General features: G+C 42.8%; 1 protein-coding gene across 16 annotated transcripts in view; it reads right to left on the bottom strand.

The window, feature by feature from the left end:
• The window catches only part of PTK2 (protein tyrosine kinase 2), a 779,173-nt gene that overhangs the window by 263,854 nt on the left and 493,325 nt on the right, over window positions 1-21,994 (bottom strand). For all 16 annotated transcript variants that reach the window (XR_004538103.1, XM_033930844.1, XM_033930848.1 and 13 more), the window contains one exon: window positions 10,553-10,653. Coding sequence is in view for 15 of the 16 variants with exons in the window: in XM_033930844.1 (XP_033786735.1) it covers window positions 10,553-10,653 (101 nt within the window). In the remaining variant the exon portion in view is untranslated. The remainder of the gene's footprint in view (window positions 1-10,552; window positions 10,654-21,994) is intronic.

The raw sequence follows: 21,994 nt of genomic DNA, 5'->3' as shown, positions 1-21,994 counted from the left end.
CCTGTGCGTTGGTGCCGGTGCCTGAAGATCTGCCTCCTGTGCTGGGCCATGAGCATGTGCACATGCTCAAGGCCTGAGAATTCACGTGGTTAACATGTTGCTTGAAACCCCAACCAAAAAAGAAAACAGGCAAATTAGTAATGAACGGAAGCGTTCCAGTCCTAATGAAATTAAGGTTCTTGTCGACAGTGTTGTGCTGGCTATTAAGATGAATATCTCAATGCTCTCTGTTCAAGATATCAATGAGCACATGGCGAAGTATGTTAGTATACCTGATAGCTGGAGAAGCAAAAACTATGTGTTTGAATTTCTTGGAATTATCAATGGCATCGTGCAAGATGATTGTATGGCAGACATTAAATTAGCAACGTATCATACGTTAACTGTTGATGAAAGCACAGACATTTCTGTCAACAAGTACTTAATACTCTTCTTTAAGTATCGGCCAGTCAATTCAAATGAGTATAGGACATCATTTGGTGGGATGCTACAGTTGGAAGCATGTGATGCTACATCAATAGTAACAACAATTAGGGAATTCTATAGGAAACATGAACTTGACCTGAATAAAATGGTTATGTTCACCTCTGATGGTGCCTCTGTTATGTTGGGCAAAATAGATGGTGTTGCAACACAGCTGAGAAAAGACATTCCACATTTAGTGCAGCAACATTGTATTGCACATCGGGAAGATTTGGGACTTTCTGATTCATGGAAAGAAGTAAAATTGATGTAAGGAGTAGAAACTGTAATGAGAACTGTGTACATGGTGTTCTGTCGGTCTTCTACTAAACGATACAAATTTCAAGAAATAGCAGATGCATCTGAATGTGAATCAATTGCTTTCAGACCTCTGAATGAAGTGCGCTGGTTATCTACACACTTTGCACTTAAAGCAATTAGTCGAAATTATGATCCCCTGTTAAAATATTTTGAAGACAAAGATAATGATCCTATTGCAAAGTACTGCTATAAGAAGCTGAAAAGTGAACAATTTCATATTACACTTGAAGTTTTGAATGATGTCTTATCAGAACTGGCTTCCTTAACCATGGCATTTCAAAAATGTGGTTTGACACCATTGGAAGCTTATTATCTTGCACAGGGTAAATTGAACAAACTTCGAATGCAATACTTAGGCGACAAGGTTAAATGGAGTGATAAAGTCAACAGTCTTCTTGACAACAGGATGAGGTCAGGAGAAAAAGTTTCAGTGGATACTAATTCTATATTAACCTTCATCAACATCCTATGTTTGCATCTGGGTGAAAGATTTCCTGAAAATGAAGTTCAGGAATGGTCTGCTTTTGACTGAGAAGGATGGATGCGCAGGTGGTCTTCTCCTCGATCCTCCCAGTGAGGGGCAAGGGTAGAGCCAGGGATGATCGCATCCAGAGAGCAAACGACTGGCTGCACGGATGGTGCAAGGAGATGAACTTCGGGTTCCTGCACCATGGAGAGGCATTACAAGGACTACAGGAACCGGACGGGCTACACCTGACCAGAAGAGGAAAGAACGTTTTTGGGCACTGACCAACCCGCCTACTTCACAGGGCTTTAAACTAGGTAAGTTGGGGGAGGGTACAGGCACAATTAACCTACCTGGCGAGCCAAGCTGCCATTACTTTGTTGAGACTGAGGTAAGTAATCATTTCATTTCTGGGTTTGGGTCTGGAGTGGATACACACATTTCCGAATCTGGGGTAGGTTCATATTGTAATTCTGGGTCGGGGGAGAATGTACACATTTCCGAGTCTGGGGCAAGTTCACGCTGTAATTCTGGGTCTAGGAGGAGTACACACATTGCAAATTGCACTAAAGGAGTCAAAGTAGCTCAAGCGGGAATATCCCCACAGAGACATAGCAAACATATAACATGGAGGGCTATGTACGTCAACGCCCACAGTTTGGGAAACAAAATACTGGAATTAGAGACGGAAATGAGGAACGCCGACCTGGATGTGGTGGCGATATCCGAGACCTGGCTCACGGACTCCCACGGCTGGGACATGGTCATACCGGGTTACAACTTGCTTCGCCGTGACAGGGAGGGCAAAATGGGAGGAGGGGTAGCACTATATACCAAAGATGACATTAAAGTCACCAGAATCGCAGATGTCAGGTACACAGGGGAATCCCTTTGGGTGAATTTGGCCAGAGGGAAGGACAAATGCCTGTATCTTGGTGTAGTATACAGACCCCCAAGACAACTGGATGACCTAGATATGGAATTAATCAGAGATATAGAGAATATCACCTTGCGTGGGGACACAGTATTGTTAGGTGACTTCAATATGCCTAATGTGGACTGGACCACACTTTCCTCTGCGACCAGCAGCAGCAGGAGGCTCTTAGACTCTATTCAGGGAGCAAGACTCAGGCAACTGGTATTGGAGCCAACAAGGGATCGGGTAATACTGGACCTGATACTTACCAATGGAGAAAGTGTCACAGAGGTCTTGGTGGGCGACACATTGGCCTCCAGTGACCACAACATGGTATGGTTCAATCTAAGGAAAGGTTTTGCCAAATCTAACACATTAACCAAGGTCCTCAGCTTCAAGGACACCAACTTCGAGGGCATGGGGGATTTCATCCATCAGGTGCTGCTAAACCAAGCAGAAACAGCTAATGTAGAAGTAATGTGGTCAACTCTGAAAGCTACCATACAAGAAGCAACCAACCACTATATAAAATCGGTAAGTAAACGGTGAAGAAACAATAAGCCACAGTGGTTCTCTGAAGAGATCTCAGACCTCATAAAAGAAAAGAAAAGAGCATTCATCTCTTACAAACACTCAGGGAAGCAGGAATCTAGAGAAGACTATCTGACCAAGTCAAGAGCCGTCAAAACAGCAGTCAGAGAGGCCAAATTCTGAATGGAGGAGAATCTAGCGAAGAACATCAAGAAGGGCGATAAATCCTTCTTCAGGTATATGAGCAACAGAAACACAGGCGGGACAGTACGCCTTAGGAAACCAGACGGGAACTATGTAGAATCGGACTCCGAAAAAGCTAAACTTTTTAAATGAATACTTCTGCTCAGTCTTCACCCGTGAGGCGCCGGGATCTGGCCCTCAGCTGCAGACAAGGGATAGCTCGGTGGACCCATTTCGAAATTTCAAGTTTACGCCCAGCACTGTCCACTGTGAGCTGTCTAATCTCAAGGTTAACAAAGCAATGGGGCCAGACAACCTACACCCCAGGGTACTCAGGGAGCTTAGTGACGTCTTGGCGGAACCGATATCCGCGCTCTTCAATCTCTCCCTTAGTACAGGTAGAGTCCCGTTGGACTGGAAAATGGCTAACGTCATTCCACTCCACAAAAAAGGATGCAGGACGGAGGCTGCAAACTACAGACTGGTGAGTCTCACATCAATAGTGAGCAAGCTAATGGAAACTCTAATCAAACGCCAATTGGATACGATCCTGAACGAGGAGAATCTACGAGCTACCCGTAAACACGGATTTACCAAGGGGAGGTCCTGCCAATCCAACCTAATCAGCTTCTTTGACTGGGTGACGGGGAAGCTGGATGTTGGGGAGTCCTTGGACATCGTATACTTGGACTTCAGCAAAGCATTCGATAGCTGCAGTTTGTTGAGCAAGATGAGCTCTATAGGATTGGGAGACACATTGACAGCATGGGTTGGGGACTGGCTTGGAGGTAGGCTTCAGAGGGTGGTGGTGAACGGCACCCCCTCCAAAATGACAGAGGTGATCATTGGAGTGCCACAGGGCTCGGTCTTGGGTTCGATCCTTTTCAACATCTTCATAAGGGACTTGGCTGAGGGGCTTCGAGGTAAAATAAAGCTATTCGCCGATGACGCCAAACTATGCAATGTAGTTGGCAAGAACACAACAGACAAAAATACAGTGCCTGTCGATAACTCAATGCCTGACAGTATGGTGCACGACCTACTCCAACTGGAGCGCTGGTCCAGGTCCTGGCAACTAAGTTTCAATACCGAAAAATGTAAAGTCATGCACCTTGGCATACAAAATCCATGCAAGACTTACACCCTTAATGGTGAGATCCTAGCGAGGACTGTAGCAGAACGTGACTTAGGGATGATCATCAGTGAGGACATGAAGACTGCCAAGCAAGTGGAGAAAGCTTCATCTAAGACTAGACAAATCATAGGTTGTATACGTAGGAGTTTCGTCAGCCGTAAGCCCGAAGTCATTATGCCTTTGTATAGATCCATGGTGAGACCCCACCTGGAATACTGTGTTCAATTCTGGAGGCCGCATTACCACAAAAATGTGCTGAGACTTGAGTCGGTCCAGCCGGATGGTCTTGGGACTCAAGATCTCCCGTATGAGGAACGGCTGAATAAATTGCAGCTGTACTCACTTGAGGAATGTAGAGAAAGGGGAGACATGATCGAGACGTTCAAATATCTCACGGGCCGTATTGAGGTGGAAGAGGATATCTTCTTTTTCAAAGGCCCCACGGCAACAAGAGGGCATCCATGGAAAATCAGGGGCGGGAAACTACACGGTGACACCAGGAAATACTTCTTCACCGAAAGGGTGGTTGATCGCTGGAATAATCTTCCGCTACAGGTAATTGAGGCCAGCAGCGTGCCTGATTTTAAGACAAAATGGGATCGTCTCATGGGATCTCTTCACAGGGAAAGGTAGGGAGGGTTATTGGGGTGGGCAGACTTGATGGGCCGTGGCGCTTACCTGCCGTCTGTTTCTATGTTTCTAATATCACAATGCGACTTTGACTTCGGAAATGGACATATCAGATCTCTTTGTTTAAAGTATAAACAATTTCTTCTGGAGGAAAGTGTTATTATTCAGCAATACAATGACTTTAAATTCCTTGTTGCAGAAAAAATCAAAAGCAATCTGATAAACAGCTTTCCAGATACGATGAAATTTGCATTTCAGAATGATCAATTTGCAGATTTAGCAAAATTGATGGACATTGGTGCCACATTCTTAGCATCTAGTTCAGATTGTGAGTGTGGTTTTAGTCTAATGAACAATTTGAAGACTAAACAAAGGAATCGTTTACATTTAGAGCATTTGGAAATGCTGATGCGTGTTAAGAGTCACCTTCAAGATGGAGGATCAACAGATCTTGACAGAATTTATTCGGACTGGATAAATATCAAGTTTCAAGTTTAATAAAAGATTTGATTAATCGCTTTATCTGAATTCAAAGCGATGTACATATTAATAAAATTAAATTGTTAAAAATATTACTACAATAAATAAAACAATCTTGACTTAAGACAAATGCAACAATACTGGAAACATAAGGAATTCATGGGGAGAGTTTACATTATAATAAAAGTATAGAAAGACATGAAGGGAGAGTACATAAGGGAGGGTAGGGTGATGGATAAAAGAAAAAAAAAAAAATGATTTCTAAAATCTTTTTTTTTTTTTAAGGTCATGTTATGATTAATTTAAGAATGCATCGTTGAAGAGAAAAGTTTTCAATTTACTTTTAAATTTATCGACGTTAGCTTCTTCCCTTAGATGGCTGGGGAAAGAGTTCCAGGTTTGGGGAGCAATGACAGAGAACATAAACTGACGGCGCATATTTATAATTTTTAAAGACGGAATAGATAATAAATGTTGATCTGCAGATCTTAATGTTCTGTTGGTAGAGTTGGGGATTAATAATTTGTGAATGAAAGCCGGAGTTTTAAAGAAAAGAGATTTGAAAGTAAGAAGACCGATTTTGTATAATATTCTATGGGCAACTGGCAGCCAATGAGCTTCTTTAAGAAGAGGTGTTACATGGTCAAATTTTTTAGCTTTACAAATAAGTTTAATGGATGTGTTTTGTATAATCTGTAATCGTTTAATTTCTTTTTGTGCTGTTCCTATAAGCAAAGCATTGCAATAGTCAATTTTTGAAATAACAAGAGAATGAATAAGAATGTTAAGAGATTTGATACTGAGAAATTGTGACACAGAGCGGATTTGACGGAGTCTAAAAAATGAAGACTTGATAACACTACTAATATGGTCATGAAAAGTAAGTTTTTGATCAAAGATAACACCCAGTATTTTTATATTGTATACCTCTTGAAGTGGATGACCCTTGATGGAAATTGGAAGCTTTAATTTGAAGTTCTCCTTCCAAGGGAAGAGTAATGCATTGGATTTATTAATATTTAATGCGAGTCTATTTTCATTTAACCAGAAAGATTGCAGGGAAAAACTTTGAAAACTAAATTGCTGCTATTTTCTAAATTTTAAGTATAAAGTACAATGATACCTTATTTATAGGTAGCGCTCAATGAAACATTTCAATTAAACATAATTTATGTTTATTGAAATGAGACTTTATGTTACATAAAGTGTAACTAACATAAAGTGTAACTAAAATTACATTGTGTTTTTGTTAATTCAGACTAAACTCAAAGACCTGCCCATAAATGCCCATAACTGAACTCCGGGTCCTCTGGCAATCATTTTTATAGCGCACACAAATTTAGTTTTTCTTTAAAATGCGCACAGATGAAATTTTTTGCGCACACAGCTTATGAAAAATTAGAGGGAATACTGCTTGGGACCTGACTCTGCAGGTTCATGCCTTATCTGTAGGTTCACATGGGCTGCAGAGGATCGCTGGGTCGGCAGTAGCGATCCTAGCAGGCCGCTGTAGCCTCAGCTGCATGTTCCCTCTGGCGCAGTCCCGTACGTCAGAGGAGGGGCGGGACCACGCCAGAGGGAACATGCAGCTGAGGCCTATGGTGGCCTACTAGGATCACTACTGCCGACAAGCGATCCTCTGCAGGCCGCGTGAACCTACAGATGCAGCAGCATGAATCTACAAATGATGTAGCACTTGTACTGGTGGGCCAGCTTTAGGGGAAATTGTCTGCCGGGCCAAATTTAAGTACTCCATGGGCCAGATTTGGCTTGTGGGCCAGAGTTTGACATGTCTGCTCTAGGAGATCCCCCAATAAACAACTGGCATATTAAAATATCTTATTAGTAGTACTTCACCTTTTACAGCTATATTTTGAATGTCTTCTATTAAATATCTGTCTACTTCTGTCTGTGAAAGAGGCCTGTATATCACACCAATATAAATTTATTTCCCTCTTTCTAGTTTGACCCACAGTGCCTCTTTCTTACCTTGTAGATCATGCACTTGTGTGGCTTTAATATAATCTCTACACATAATGCCACTCCCCCTCCTTGTCTTCCTACCCTGTCTTTCCTAAACAGATTATAGGCCCGTATAACTATATCCCAGTCATAGCTCTCTGTGAATCACATAATAACATAGTAGATGCCGGCAGATAAAGACCTGAATGGTCCATCCAGTCTGCCCAAACTGATTCAATTTAAATTTATTCATTTATTTTTTTCTTCTTAGCTATTTCTGGGCAAGAACCCAAATCTCTGCCCAGTACTGTGCTTAGGTTCCAACTACTGAAGTCTCCGTCAAAGCTCACTCCAGCCCTTCTACACCATCCCAGCCATCAAAGCCCTCCCAGCCCATCCTCAACCAAAAGGCCAAATACAGATCGTGCAAGTCTGTCCAATACTGGCCTTAGTTCTTCAATATTTGCTATTATTTTCTGATTCTAGATCGTCTGTGTTCATTCCACACTTTTTTTAACTCTGTCACCGTTTTCTTCTCCACCACCTCTCTTAGGAGCGCATTACAGGCATCCACCACTCTCTCCGTAAAGAAGAATCTCCATGATTACCACTAAATCCAACTCAGCCTCTAGATCAAGAACCTTGCTTCCCATACTTCAAGCATTAGTATATACTACTTTCCAGACATTGCCCCCTTTGAGTAAAAGTATTTAGTGATTCACCCACCTGAGTGCTTATACTACTTACCTGGGGGTTTTGATCACCCTGCCCCAACGATTCAAGTTTAAAGCCCTCTTCAGTAGGCTAACCAGTCTACTGCTGAAGATATTACTTGGAAAATCATCCCATACCATCAGCAGCACTTGGAAAATCATCCCACAGTCCAGAAAGCCAAAACCATTAATAAGATGGTCTTGGGAAAAGTCACTTATTTCTTGGATAAGCAGGATAAAATCTGGGGCAGTTTGTGAAGGGTCTAATTTGAAATCAATTTGACTAATTTCCTGGAATCCTCTCAGGAGGATATTACCACTACGGCATCCCTTTAGATCACCCTCTGGACCGAACAGGAAAAAATTAAAATCTTGAACAACTGTCCCCCATACTTACTAGCTACAGCTTCCACCAAATTTAAAGCTAGCCTCACACTATGGCTACAAAATACACTAAAGGAAGGTCATTTCCCACCGGAATTAGGAGAAATCATAATTACTCCCATCCTGAAAGATCCCAAAGGTCCTATAGACAATCCTGCAAACTATAGACCAATCGCCTCTATCCCATTATACATCAAACTAACAGAAGGTCTTGTGGCACAACATCTCTCCAACTACCTTGAAGACCATCACATATTGCATCCATCACAATCTGGCTTCAGAACTAACCATAGCACAGAAACTCTACTGGTATCACTATTAGACACAGCCCGACAACACCTCAGCAAAGGAAACAAGCTGCTTCTCATTCAACTCGATCTCTCTGCTGCATTTGACCTGGTTGACCATCCCACACTACTCCAGATATTAGATGCAATAGGAATCTCAGGTAATGTTCTCAGCTGGTTCCAAGGCTTCATTGAAACTCGAACATACAGAGTCAAGTCAAAAGAGCACCTATCCGACCCATGGTCAAACCCATGTGGAGTACCACAAGGATCACCATTATCACCCATACTATTCAACCTCTTCATAGCCTCCCTCGGCACAACCCTAGACGCCCTAAACACAGTATCTTTCAGCTATGCGGATGATATAACTATCCTACTCCCCTTTAACATTCAAGACCCCTTACCCACAAACCACCTGAAAACAATAATGGAAACGGTAGAAAAATGGATGTCAAGTCATAAGCTGAAACTGAACTCAGAAAAAACTAAATTCCTACTACTAGAGAAGGAAAAAAAACATCTCTCACAGAATTGGAACTACACTCAAACAAGTACCCAATGCAAAGCACACTTAAGATCCTGGGAATACAACTAGATAGAAACTGCACAATGCAGACTCAAATCCACAAAATCATCCAAAGAGCATTCTTCACAATGCGTAACCTAAGAAAAATAAGAAAATACTTCAACAAAGATCAATACAAGATATTAGTACAATCCATAGTACTAAGTATTGTAGATTACTGCAACAGCCTCTACCTATCATGCCCAAACTACATGATAAAACAACTACAAACTGTCCAGAACACGGCCCTCAGACTCATCTACTCCCTCGGCAAATATGACCACATCACCAATGCATACCTAGACTCACACTGGTTACCAATAAAAGCAAGATCCCAGTTCAAATTCTACTGTCTACTATACAAAGTAACACACGGAACAGCACCCTGCTACCTAAACAACAGACTATACCGTAACCTCTCAAACAGATCAAGGAGAACTCAAAGCCTATTCATTTACCCCCCTCTCAACGGTACATGACGCAAGAAACTGTACGACAGCCTCTTGGCGACACAGGCAGCAAAGATTGACACTACCATCTCCAATCTACTGATCAAATCAACAGACATTAAAATATTCCGAAAAGAAATCAAAACTCATCTCTTCAAAAAACACTTCCTATCATCCTAACCTCACTACAGCACTAGAAAATACTCTCATGAACATCACCAACACCACCACAGCAACACCTCAACATTGTACAACTCACAACTATATCCCAACTGTATAATTTCTATTCATCACAATAACCTATTATAAATCTACTCTTTGTTTTTCTATTCTCCTGGAAATATTCCAGACTAACAATTGTAACATGATACATTCTTGACTCTATGTACTGAAATACTCCTGGAAATGTTCCAGTCTTCTAACTTGTAATCCGCTTAGAACCGCAAGGCACAAGCGGAATAGAAATCACTAATGTAATGTAATGTTAAAATTGCATTTTCAAAGATGTTCAGTTTTATCATCAGCCAATATGAATTTTTTCCAGATGTGGCTAGAACTATACAGCTAAATTGACAAGAATTCTTGAAATTGAAGACAGGGTAATTGCATTAAGAGGAGTTTTCTTCCTTTAGTTTCCCTGTGTGTGATAACATTGAATTCAACAAGGTATATTTGTTTTGATCCTACCCAGCTTGAAAGATTACTAGGGGGTATTGCGTGTGGATATAGATTTGAATGTTTGAAGATATGGGAGAGGGGTCTATATATTGTATTTCATTTCATTTAAGAATTATTTCTGTTTGCTTCTTCTCATTGATGTGGACTATAATTTCTTTATATTTCATTTGAGTGGAATATGTATATTATATGGTAAATGCAAATAAAAAAAAGGCTATAGAAATTTACTTGGCAGGGATTACAGTTTACGAGGAAATGACATTTATATGGTGAAAAGAAAAAAAAGTCAAGGGCAGGTGGTACATATAGTAAAGAATTATGACCTCAAGGTAAACAAAATGCTTTATGAAATCTGAAAAAAAGCTATCAGGAAGGATTTCCTGTTACCTTTGTAGTATGTGCTGTCTTCCATATACCGGGACAAACCAAAGTCTCCTAGTTTCACACAATCAGTTGATGAAACCAATACATTTCTAGCAGCGATATCCCTGCCAAACAAAGAGAATGTTTATCACAATGAATCAGTATTTATTATATCATATGTGACATACCCACTTTTCCTTGCATGCCAAAATTAAAAGTGTGTTCACTATGAAGCAGATATACAAGTATAAATTGAAAGCACTCTTGTGAAAAGTAACAACTATTTCCACATTTGCAATCTCCAGACCAAGATCCCATAACAATACTGCAGATTTGCAGATGCTGAACACTGAAACCTATTCTCATGCTGGCTATCCTTGTTTTCTGGAATTACAAGGTTGCTTCAAGTGTTTCCAGTTTTGAAGTCTCTCTCATTGTGGCAAAACAAATTTTTAATTACAACTTCCTGTTTCTTATCAGATTCCATTTAAATACAACATACAGTACTTACTTTTCAAATTCTTTCCAGTGTTCTTCCCTCTTTTTTATTTGGCTATTTACCGTATTTTCACGCATATAACGCGCGCGTTATACGCGTTTTTACCTACCGCGCATACCCCTCGCGCGTTATATGCGTGAGTGCGGTATACAAAAGTTTTAAAACATAGTTCCCACCCCGCCCGACGCCCGATTCACCCCCCCAGCAGGCCCGCTCGCACCCCCACCCCGAACGACCGCTCGCACGCGCTCCCACCCGCACCCGCATCCACGATCGGAGCAAGAGGGAGCCCAAGCCCTCTTGCCCGGCCGACTCCCCGACGTCCGATACATCCCCCCCCCCCGGCAGGACCACTCGCACCCCCACCCCGAAGGACCGCCGACTTCCCGACAATATCGGGCCAGAAGGGAGCCCAAACCCTCCTGGCCACGGCAACCCCCTAACCCCACCCCGCACTACATTACGGGCAGGAGGGATCCCAGGCCCTCCTGCCCTCGACGCAAACCCCCCCCCCCCCCAACGACCCCCCCCCCCCCAAGAACCTCCGACCGCCCCCCCAGCCGACCCGCGACCCCCCTGGCGACCCCCACGACCCCCCCACCCCCCTTCCCCATACCTTTGGTAGTTGGCCGGCAGACGGGAGCCAAAACCGCCTGTCCGGCAGGCAGCCAACGAAGGAATGAGGCCGGATTGGCCCATCCATCCTAAAGCTCCGCCTACTGGTGGGGCCTAAGGCGCGTGGGCCAATCAGAATAGGCCCTGGAGCCTTAGGTCCCACCTGGGGGCGCGGCCTGAGGCACATGGGCCCAACCCGACCATGTGCCTCAGGCCGCGCCCCCAGGTGGGACCTAAGGCTCCAGGGCCTATTCTGATTGGCCCACACGCCTTAGGCCCCACCAGTAGGCGGAGCTTTAGGATGGATGGGCCAATCCGGCCTCATTCCTTCGTTGGCTGCCTGCCGGACAGGCGGGTTTGGCTCCCGTCTGTCCGGCCAACTACCAAAGGTACGGGGAAGGGGGGGGGGGGGGTCGTGGGGGTCACCAGGGGGGTCGCGGGTCGGCTGGGGGGGCGGTCGGAGGTTCTTGGGGGGGGGGGGCGGTCGGGGGGGGGGGGGGGGGTTTGCGTCGAGGGCAGGAGGGCCTGGGATCCCTCCTGCCCGTAATGTAGTGCGGGGTGGGGTTAGGGGGTCGCCGTGGCCAGGAGGGTTTGGGCTCCCTTCTGGCCCAACTACCAAAGGTACGGGGAAGGGGGGTGGGGGGGTCGCCAGGGGGGTCACGGGTCGGCTGGGGGGGCGGTCGGAGGTTCTTGGGGGGGGGGCGGTCGTTGGGGGAGGGGGGTTTGCGTCGAGGGCAGGAGGGCCTGGGATCCCTCCTGCCCGTAATGTAGTGCGGGGTGGGGTTAGGGGGTCGCCGTGGCCAGGAGGGTTTGGGCTCCCTTCTGGCCCAACTACCAAAGGTACGGGGAAGGGGGGTGGGGGGGTCGTGGGGGTCGCCAGGGGGGTCGCGGGTCGGCTGGGGGGGCGGTCGGAGGTTCTTGGGGGGGGCGGTCGTTGGGGGAGGGGGGTTTGCGTCGAGGGCAGGAGGGCCTGGGATCCCTCCTGCCCGTAATGTAGTGCGGGGTGCGGTTAGGGGGTCGCCGTGGCCAGGAGGATTTGGGCTCCCTCCTGGCCCGATATTGTTGGGGAGTCGGCGGTCCTTCGGGGGGAGGGATGTATCGGACGTCGGGGGGGGGCATCAGGCTTTCAGGATGGGGACAGACCTTCAAGGGGGGACAGTGCACGGAAGTCAGGGGGGGTGAACGGAGAGTCGGGACAGCGCACGGAAAGTCAGGGCGGGCGAAAGGAGCGTCGGGCAGCATGCGCGGTATACCCGTGAGCGCGGTATACCAAAGTTTTTGTACATATCATCATGATTTCTGCGCGCTATACCCGTGTGCGCGTTTTATACGGGTGCGCGTTATTTGCGTGAAAATACGGTAGTTCAATATTCCCCCCCCCACCCCCAAGAGAACCCTTTATCTCAGTCTTTATTGACAGTCCCTTCATATAGGCAGTTATTTTTGGATGTTCACAGAAACTCTTCCTTTTCAGTTATGGCCCCTCACCCTTTGGAATTCTCTTCCCGTATACCTCCGTACAGAAAGGCCTTTTTCAACATTTAAAGCTCAATTAAAAGCCTACTATTTTTCACAGGCTAATACATAGTTTATTTTTTTATATTGATCAGGAATATTATTTTGAACTGATTATTTTATGCTGTTCCCTTTTATGTTTTTTGCCTTTTTTCCTTCAAACATTGTAATTCTACCCTCTCTCCTTGTCCTTATGTTTCCAGTATTGGTTGATATTATATTGTTTTTATTTAATTGGTTTAAGTATTTTTATTCCCCTACCTCAATTTTTATTGTAAACCACTTAGATTTTAACCTTGGTTTTATATTGGCAGAATATAAAAAAAATTGCTCGAAACACAGCAGAAGTATGGCAGAAGTCTTTTTTTTGGCCCACTCAGGTTGCTGTTACGCAGAGAGTCAGTTTATGCAAAGCAGTAGACAGACCTGGTGAATAAGTAGTTGTACATCAGCAGCAAAGATACAGAATTTTCTAGGGTTGTGACTGAACTGGAGGACTTCTTCCCACATTTGGAAACAGGCACCCCTGTAGCCAGCTGCTGACATCAGCACCTGGAAAGAGAGGTGGCTTCTTAAGATCTCCACATTTCGGAACTCAGCCCACAGACGTAAGCCCCAGAGAAGCAGGGAGCAGGCTTTTCCTCTTTTTTGTTGTTGTTTGTGTGACATTTTTGATGGGGAAAAGAAAAGCAAAAATCATTTCCTCAGCTGTTGGATCCATTGATCGATTCCTCCAATCCTCTTCAGTAACATCGTATGTAGAAAAGGTAAATTTATCTGCTCATCACCTCTTCAATCCATTCTAAGATCAGAGGGGAGTTTGGATTCAATCTCTAAAGATGGGATAGAATTACCCCTGTACAATTAAAAGGTAAGGACCCCAAGTATGGAGCCGTTAACGCAAAGCGCAGAGACAGCTAGTGCACAATGCTTGGTTTCTGTCCAGATGGAATCAGGTCCAAACACTGATTCCTTCCCAAAGGATAAAACAATTACTTTACAAGATGTTCGGCTTGTGGTGAATCGAATTGAAACGTCTTTACAAGGTATTGTTTCAAAGCTCTGTCAGTTTTCCTCTGAAATGACTATGAAAGAAACTGGGCATGAGAACCAATTGAACTTGATTGAAAAGAGATTGGATAAAATAGATACTTCTGTGACTACTTTACAATCGGCTGCAAAGTCAAATATTAAGGATAGTGTTTCATTACATTTTCAATTAGAGAAGATTGAAAACTTGATGAGAACAAGAAATTTTAGATTTCTTAACTTTCCAATCTCTCATTACTTGGCCCCATTGGAACTCCTGAGAATGTATTTAAAAATGTTCTTCAATATTCACAGGTAGATTCTTTTTTACCTGACAATGTTTATTACATTCCCTGGAGCTCCAGAAATGTTGCAGAGGAAGGTGAAGTGGACTAATTGGTGTCTCCTGACAGTTTAAATATATCTCAATTTTTGGAATCCTCTAAGGATTATATTGCAAAACGTGCTACATTGTTGGTAACATTCCAGACAGAACTAGAAAAACAGATCTTCTTAAATTGTATTTTACCAAGAAACAGGTCATGTTTTGTGGTCGACAAATGCAAGTTTTTCTGATGTAGACAAACTCGGAGGAAACAGTTCCTTCACCTCAAGCCTGGCTGTGGGAGCTACTTTCTTCCTTAGATTCCCTGTAAGTGTTTAATATTCCATGGGAATAATAAGTACATATTTGTGGACCCTTCTCAATTGGAGTAATTTCTGAAAGACAAACCTGTGTTAGAGAAAGATTTAGGAACTAATGTGGAGGTTGAAAAAAAGTGATTTAAAAGTTTATTGCCTGTACCACTCAAATACATTAAGATTTTTTTATTTTGAATGTTTTCCTTGTCCTCTTAGGAACTAGACAGCCTCATTAATGTGGACTATAAGATGATTTAAGAACAGAATTTGTGTTTTACCATTGTTTTATATTCTTTTTGCTTAAATTTATATTCCTGTAATTTGTTATTATTGTAACAAATGGGTATCAATAAAAATATAATAAAAAAGATATAGAATTTTATATCTATGAACCAAAACAGTTCAGAGTCTTGAGGTAGATATTAAATAAAATATGAATTTGTACTTCAGTGTCCAGAGGGATGGCTTGTGCTGCTGAAGAGAATTGGCAATTGTCCGACTGAAAGAATTTGAACCATACAAACACTGTGCTACAAACGTTTGTTTCTGCTATTCCAGCAAGCACATTAATCATAAGAATAGCTATACTGGGTCAGACCAATGATCTATCTATCCCAGTTACATGTTTTTAACTAGTTATTATACAACCCTTTCCAATAGTTTTAAAAGTGGGTTTTAGTGATCCAAAAAAGATAACTTGTTTTATCGATTAGTTTAGCTCCTTTTTAAAAATTGGGCACAGATGCTTGTGTGTGTGTAAAGAATAGCCTTACTGGGTCAGACCAATGGTCCACGGTGGCCAATCCAGGTCACTAGTACCTGGCCAAAACCCAAGGTGTAGCAATATTCCATGCTACCGACACAGGGCAAGCAGTGGCTTCCCCCGTGTCTTTCTCAATAACAGACTATGGACTGTTCCTCCAGGAACTTGTCTCATAAACAAAAGTTTCAAGTTTATTTAAGATATTTGATATAATCGCAATATCCAAATCCAATGCGATTTACAAAGATTAAAATTAGGAAAAATAAAAAAATCCAACAAACAGGACATTAAAAACAATTATGACATAAAAATGCAATTAAGAAGGAGGGGCTTAAAAAATGGATTAAATACAATTCCAAAATAAATGAAAAAGGATGGGTAAGGAGACAAAAAGTTAGGAAACGTTACCCAGTTAATTTCTGCTTAACAGTGTTCCTTGTCCAGATAAATTCCAGAATGAGGTCATATGATTTTAAATGGGTCCGTTAAAGGCGTCCTTAAACAGGCAACTTTTTAGTAGGCCTTTGAACTTATTAAGTAATTTTTCTTCTCTTATGTTGAAAGGAAGCAAGTTCCAAAATTTGAGGAGCTGTAACAGAAAAGATCATATCCCTCTTTGAATAAATAATTTTTAATGAGGGAATTACTAACTGAGATTTTTCTTCTGATCTTAGAGATTTTACAGGGGTGTATGGTATTAGAAATCTTTCTAAAAATGCTGGGGCTTTATTTACTAATATTTTATGTGTGAGCAAAGCTATTTTGTAACACCGGTAACCAGTGATTTTCCTTTAACAGTGGAGTTACATGATCAAATTTTTTTCTTTTCATGATAATTTTTATTACAGTGTTTTGGAGAATTTGTAGTCTACGTATTTCTTTTAAGGTAGTCCCTTTGTATAGGGCGTTGCAATAGTCAATTTTAGAAATGACTAGGGAATGTATTAAGATGATTTATCAAGAAACACAGATAGTGATCTAATTAATCTTAACCTGTAGAAACAAGTTTTTACCAGAGAACTAATTTGGTCGTGGTAATTGAGCTTTTGGTCTAATATGACCCTGAGAATCTTTACCTTAGTAACTACTTTAAGGTTAGTTCTGTTTATGGTTATATTGGCTCCTAGTTTCTGACCCTCCCTACACGGAAAGAGCATAGTCTTGGTTTTGGATGTGTTGAGGGCCAATTTATTGTCATGCAACCATTTTAATATTTTAGAAAGTTTCTCATTGGCAAATTATTGTAATGATTAGACATCATTTTCCACTGACAGTATATTTATACATAGGGGGGAGGTAGGATGATATAAAGTTCAATTTAAAGGTTAATCAATAGATAAGAACACAATATTTATATGATATTTTTGATTGAAATATTTGAGGGAAGGGTGGGTGGGGAGGGAATAAATTTATGTATTTATGATGACAATAGAAAGAAATTCAAGTGATGTGTAAAAGTTTTAAATGATGTAATATTGTGTACTTATTGTAAGATGAAAAATGAATAAAGAATTTGGAATAAAAAAAGAAAGTTTCTCATTGATTGCTGTAATTTCTCCATCTGCACTAGTGTCTATGGGGTATAACAGTTGTACGTCATCTGCATATGCAAATGGGACAAACCCAATTGATTGTCTGAATGTTAACAATGGTGCCAGGAATATGTTGAATAATAGTGGAGATAGAATTGAACCTTGCGGGATCCCAAAGTTTGTTGAGGTTATCCTTGCCGAAGAGTTGTTAAATATAACCTTAGATGAACGTTCATGAAAATATGATTGAAACCACTGAAGAACAACTTCCAAGATTCCCATAGATCTTAGTCTGCATAAAAGGAGATAGAAACATAGAAAGTGACAGCAGAAAAAGGCCGAGGCCCATCGAGTCTGCCCACACCATTGACCCATCCCCCTATTTAATCGCTCTCTGATGACCTTTCCCTCATAGAGATCCGACATGAGCATCCCATCTGTTCTTAAAATCTGGCACGCTACTGGCCTCGATCACCTGCACTGGGAGCTTATTCCAGCTGTCAACCACTCTTTCGGCGAAGAAGTATTTCCTGGTGTCGCCATGAAACTTCCCGCCCTTTATTTTCAGCGGGTGTCCTCTTGTGGTCGAGGGTCCTTTAAGAAGGAAAATATCATCTTTTACCTTGATACGACCAGTGACATACTTAAACGTCTCATTCATGTCTCCTCTCTCCCTTGTTCTTCGAGAGAGTATAGCCGCAATTCGATTAGCCTTTCTTCGTATGATAGATCTTTGAGCCCCGTGACCATCCTGGTAGCCATTCGCTGTATCGACTCGACTCTCAGCACATCTTTACGGTAATGTGGCCTCCAGAATTGTACGCAGAACTCCAGATGAGGCCTCACCATGGTTCTGTACAAGGGCAATAGGACGTCGGGCTTCCGACTAACAAAGCTTCTCCGGATACAACCCAGCATTTGCTTAGCCCTGGATGAAGCCTTCTCCACTTAATTGGCCGTTTTCATGTCTTCACTGATGATCACCCCCAAATCCCGTTCTGCTGTAGTCCTTGCTAAGGTTTCACCATTTAATGTGTACGTTCTGCACGGATTATTGTTGCCCAGGTGCATGACCTTGCATTTGTTAGCGTTGAAGCTAAGCTGCCAGGTCGAGGACCAAAGTTCCAATAAAAGCAGGTCTTGCGTCATGCTGTCGGACAGGCTGTCATTACTCACAATGTTTGGCATCATCGGCGAATAATGCTATTTTACCTTGAAGCCCCTGAGTGATGTCTCTTACGAATATGTTGAAAAGGATCGGGCCCAAGACCGAGCCCTGCGGCACCCCACTGGTCACCTCCGACATTTTAGAGATGGTACCATTAACCACCACCCTCTGAAGTCTACCACTCAGCCAATTGTGGACCCATGCTGTAAGTGTTTCACCGAATCCCATCGATTTCATCTTGCTCAATAGCCTGCGGTGGGGGACGCTATCAAAGGCTTTGCTGAAGTCCAACTACACGACGTCCAGGAATTCTCCCAAATCTAGTTTCCTTGTTACCCAGTCAAAGAAACTGATGAGATTGGATTGACAGGACCTACCCTTGGTGAATCCATGTTGGTGGGGATTGCGTAGTTCCTCCTCGTCTAGTATCATGTCTAATTTGCGTTTGATGAGTGTTTCCATGAGTTTACTCACTACCGATGTGAGACTCACCAGTCTGTAATTCGCAGTCTCTGTCCTGCAACCCTTTTTGTGCAGAGGAACGACGTTAGCTGTTTTCTAGTCCAAGGGCACTATTTCCGTGCTCAGGGACAGATTGAAGAGTACGGATAACGGTTCCGCTAGGACGTCCCTGAGCTCACTGAGCACCCTAGGATGTAGATTGTCCGGCCCCATTGCTTTGTTCACCTTGAGTCTTGATAATTCGTCGTAGACATCTCCGGAAGTAAACTCAAAATCCCAAAACGGGTCTTCTGAACTTTGCTTTGCTTGCAACTGTGGACCGGACCCCGGTGCCTCGCAGGTGAAGACCGAGCAGAAGTATTCATTTAGTAGTTCGGCTTTGTCTGAATCTGATTCTACATACTTCCCATCTGATTTCCTAAGGCGCACTATCCCATCAGTGTTTCTTTTTCTGTCACTAATATACCTGAAGAAGGATTTGTCGCCCTTCTTGATGTTCCTTGCTAGGTTTACCTCAGCTCGATGCTTGGCCTCTCTGACTGACGCTTTCACCGCTGTAGATTTGGCCATGTATTCCAATTTAGCCTCCCTTGTCTCTGAATGTTTGTAGGAAATGAATGCTAATTTCTTTTCTTTAACGAGATCTGAGATCTCTGCGGTGAACCATTGGGGTTGATCAATGGTGTTGAACGCCAATGATAAGTCTAAGGATATAAGGAGAACTGATTGATGCTGGTCCCAAAAATATAGTACAGAAGATGTCAGGCCAATTAAAGAGTGCTTGGTTGAATAATATTGTCGAAATCCTGTTTGGTGAGGGTGTAATGCTCCGGTTTTCTCTATGAATTCTGAAACTTGATTAAAAACTAATTTTCCGTCATTTTTGCTAAAAATGGAATGTTTGCTATTGGCCTGAAATTACTGGAATCATTCAGATTCCCTTTAACATCTTTGGGTATTGGGTAAATTCGACCATGTCTCACCGCTCCTGTCCAAGCTCCACTGACTTCCGATTATCGCCAGGGTCCACTTTAAATGCGCCTAACTTTCAAAATCCTCCACGGCATCCTCCCTCCCTTCATCCCACTCTCCTGGAACTCCTTAAATCTTAATACCACCAGACCCACTCACAAACTTAAATTATCCTTTCCTTCATTAAAAGGCATTTCCCGCACAGGAAAACTAGGGACCTCCCTCCCCTTCAGACTCACTGAGCTCTAGAACAACCTTACCTCCCCCCTCCGGACCCTGAACTCTCTCCAACTCTTCCGCAAACATCTGAAAACCTGGCTGTTTTCAAAAATGTAATACTTACCCCATCTTTGGCATCGTAAACCCCCAAAACATCCTTTCTCTATACCCTTTAACCTTCATTGGAGTTCCTTTCTCTCTCAACTCCTGTAAACCGTGCCGAGCTCTACGATTGTGGAGATGATGCAGTATATAAATCTAAGGTTTAGTTTAGTTTTGTGAATGATTAAGTTTTTCCAGTTTTGGGGTATAGTCCCTTTCTCTAGTGAGGAAGAGATTAGTTGGTGAATGTATTTGCTGAAAATGTTGAAAATTTTTTTCATAATACATGGGGGGAGTGAGTCTTCTTTGTTCCTCTTTGTATTCAGTGAGGTAAACAAGCTTCTCAGATCTGATAATGAGGGTAATGTAAAGTGGGAGCACTTTGATGTTGGAATACAGGAATCTGGAACTGAGTAGTCCATTTCTGGATCTGAGTTGATACCGAATGTTTTCCTTATCCCTTGAATCTTATCTACGAAATAATTAGCCAACTCTTGAGCAGTCAGGGTGCTAATTGCACCCTGTGCTGAACGTGATTTGATTATTGTTAAGGATTTTAAAATGGAGAATAATGTTGCAGAATTGTTTGCTATCTAATGCGGGAACCATATTATCTTTTTTTTGTCTCATTGATTTTGTTTTTATAATATTGTGCTTGACTTAAAATATCTAGCTTGATTGGCAGATGTTTTTTCTCTACGCCATTTTTTTTCTAAGGAACGCAGTTGTTTTTTGATAAATGATAATTCCGGCGTATACCAAGGGTTTTTTTGTTTTTTAACTGAAATTATTTGTGTTACTATTGGAGTGAGTTTGTTACATAGTGTCTCGCAAAGATTCTCCCACTGACTTATTTGCTCATCACTTGATAGTTTTTTAAAATCTTCTATGGATAGGTCAATCGTTGCATTCAATTTGGGTTCATCTAGCTTGCTGTAATCATGATAGCTATAGGTTTTTTCTCTCCCTGATGGCCATTAGCAGTGCATTTATGTACATAATTGAGAGTGATTAAACTATGATCTGACTATGGGACAGGCTCGATTATTGGAGAAGAAAGGTCTGTACTAAGATGGTTAGTGACAAAAACCAAATTAATAGCGTGTGCTGTGATATATGTTGGTTGGGAAACTTTTGAGATTAGGTCAATGTTAGGTACAAGGGTAATTAGATCTGATGTAAAGGGATTTTCCGGGTTAGCATACCCCCCCCCCCCCGCCGAAAATGGCCCTCCCCAACATCCCCCTGATGAATGGCACCAGGAACCAACCCCCCTTTCGCACCAGCGAAAATCAGCAGGAGGGATGCCCACTATCTCCTGCCATGCCATCACCCCCCCAACCCAGCACAAGAAAAGATTGGCAGGAGGGATGCCCATTTTCTCCCACCACCCAATGCTTCTTTGACTCCCCCTCCTGCCCCCCCTGTACCTTTGTCAGAAGTTGGGAACAGGAGGGAATTCAAAATGGCAGGCCCTCGGGGCCTAAGTCCCCGATTGGCTCAGAAGCTTAAGGCCCTCCCTCCGTATCCCTCTGAGCCAATCAGGGTCTTAGGCCCCTCCCTGTGTATCACATGATACACCGGGGAGGGGAAGGCCCACCTTTTCGGACTGGCAGGCCTAAGAGCTGGGGGACTGAGCTTCCCCTCCTGCTTCCGACATCTGACAAAGGTAAGAGGGGGAGAGTTGGGGGGGGGCATCCTTCCTGCCAATTTTTTCTCATGTGGAGGGGGGTTTGCATAGCAGAAGGGACTGGGCATCCATCTTGATGATTTTTGCTGGTGCGGGGAGGGGGGTGTCAGTACCCTGTGCCAGTTTGTCAGAGAGTGTCATCATTGGTCAGCAGGGGGGCTTTTTTATTTTTTAATGAGACAGAAATTATGCGCTTGTAACACACGCATAACACATGTATCCATTAAAAAAAAAAAAAAAAAAAAGGTTTCCTGCCCT

Source organism: Geotrypetes seraphini, chromosome 2 (genome assembly GCF_902459505.1).
Source record: "Geotrypetes seraphini chromosome 2, aGeoSer1.1, whole genome shotgun sequence".
NCBI classification, from domain to species: domain Eukaryota; kingdom Metazoa; phylum Chordata; class Amphibia; order Gymnophiona; family Dermophiidae; genus Geotrypetes; species Geotrypetes seraphini.
The sequence above is the reverse complement of the archived record's forward strand: the minus strand, read 5'-3'. Positions and strand labels throughout refer to the sequence as shown.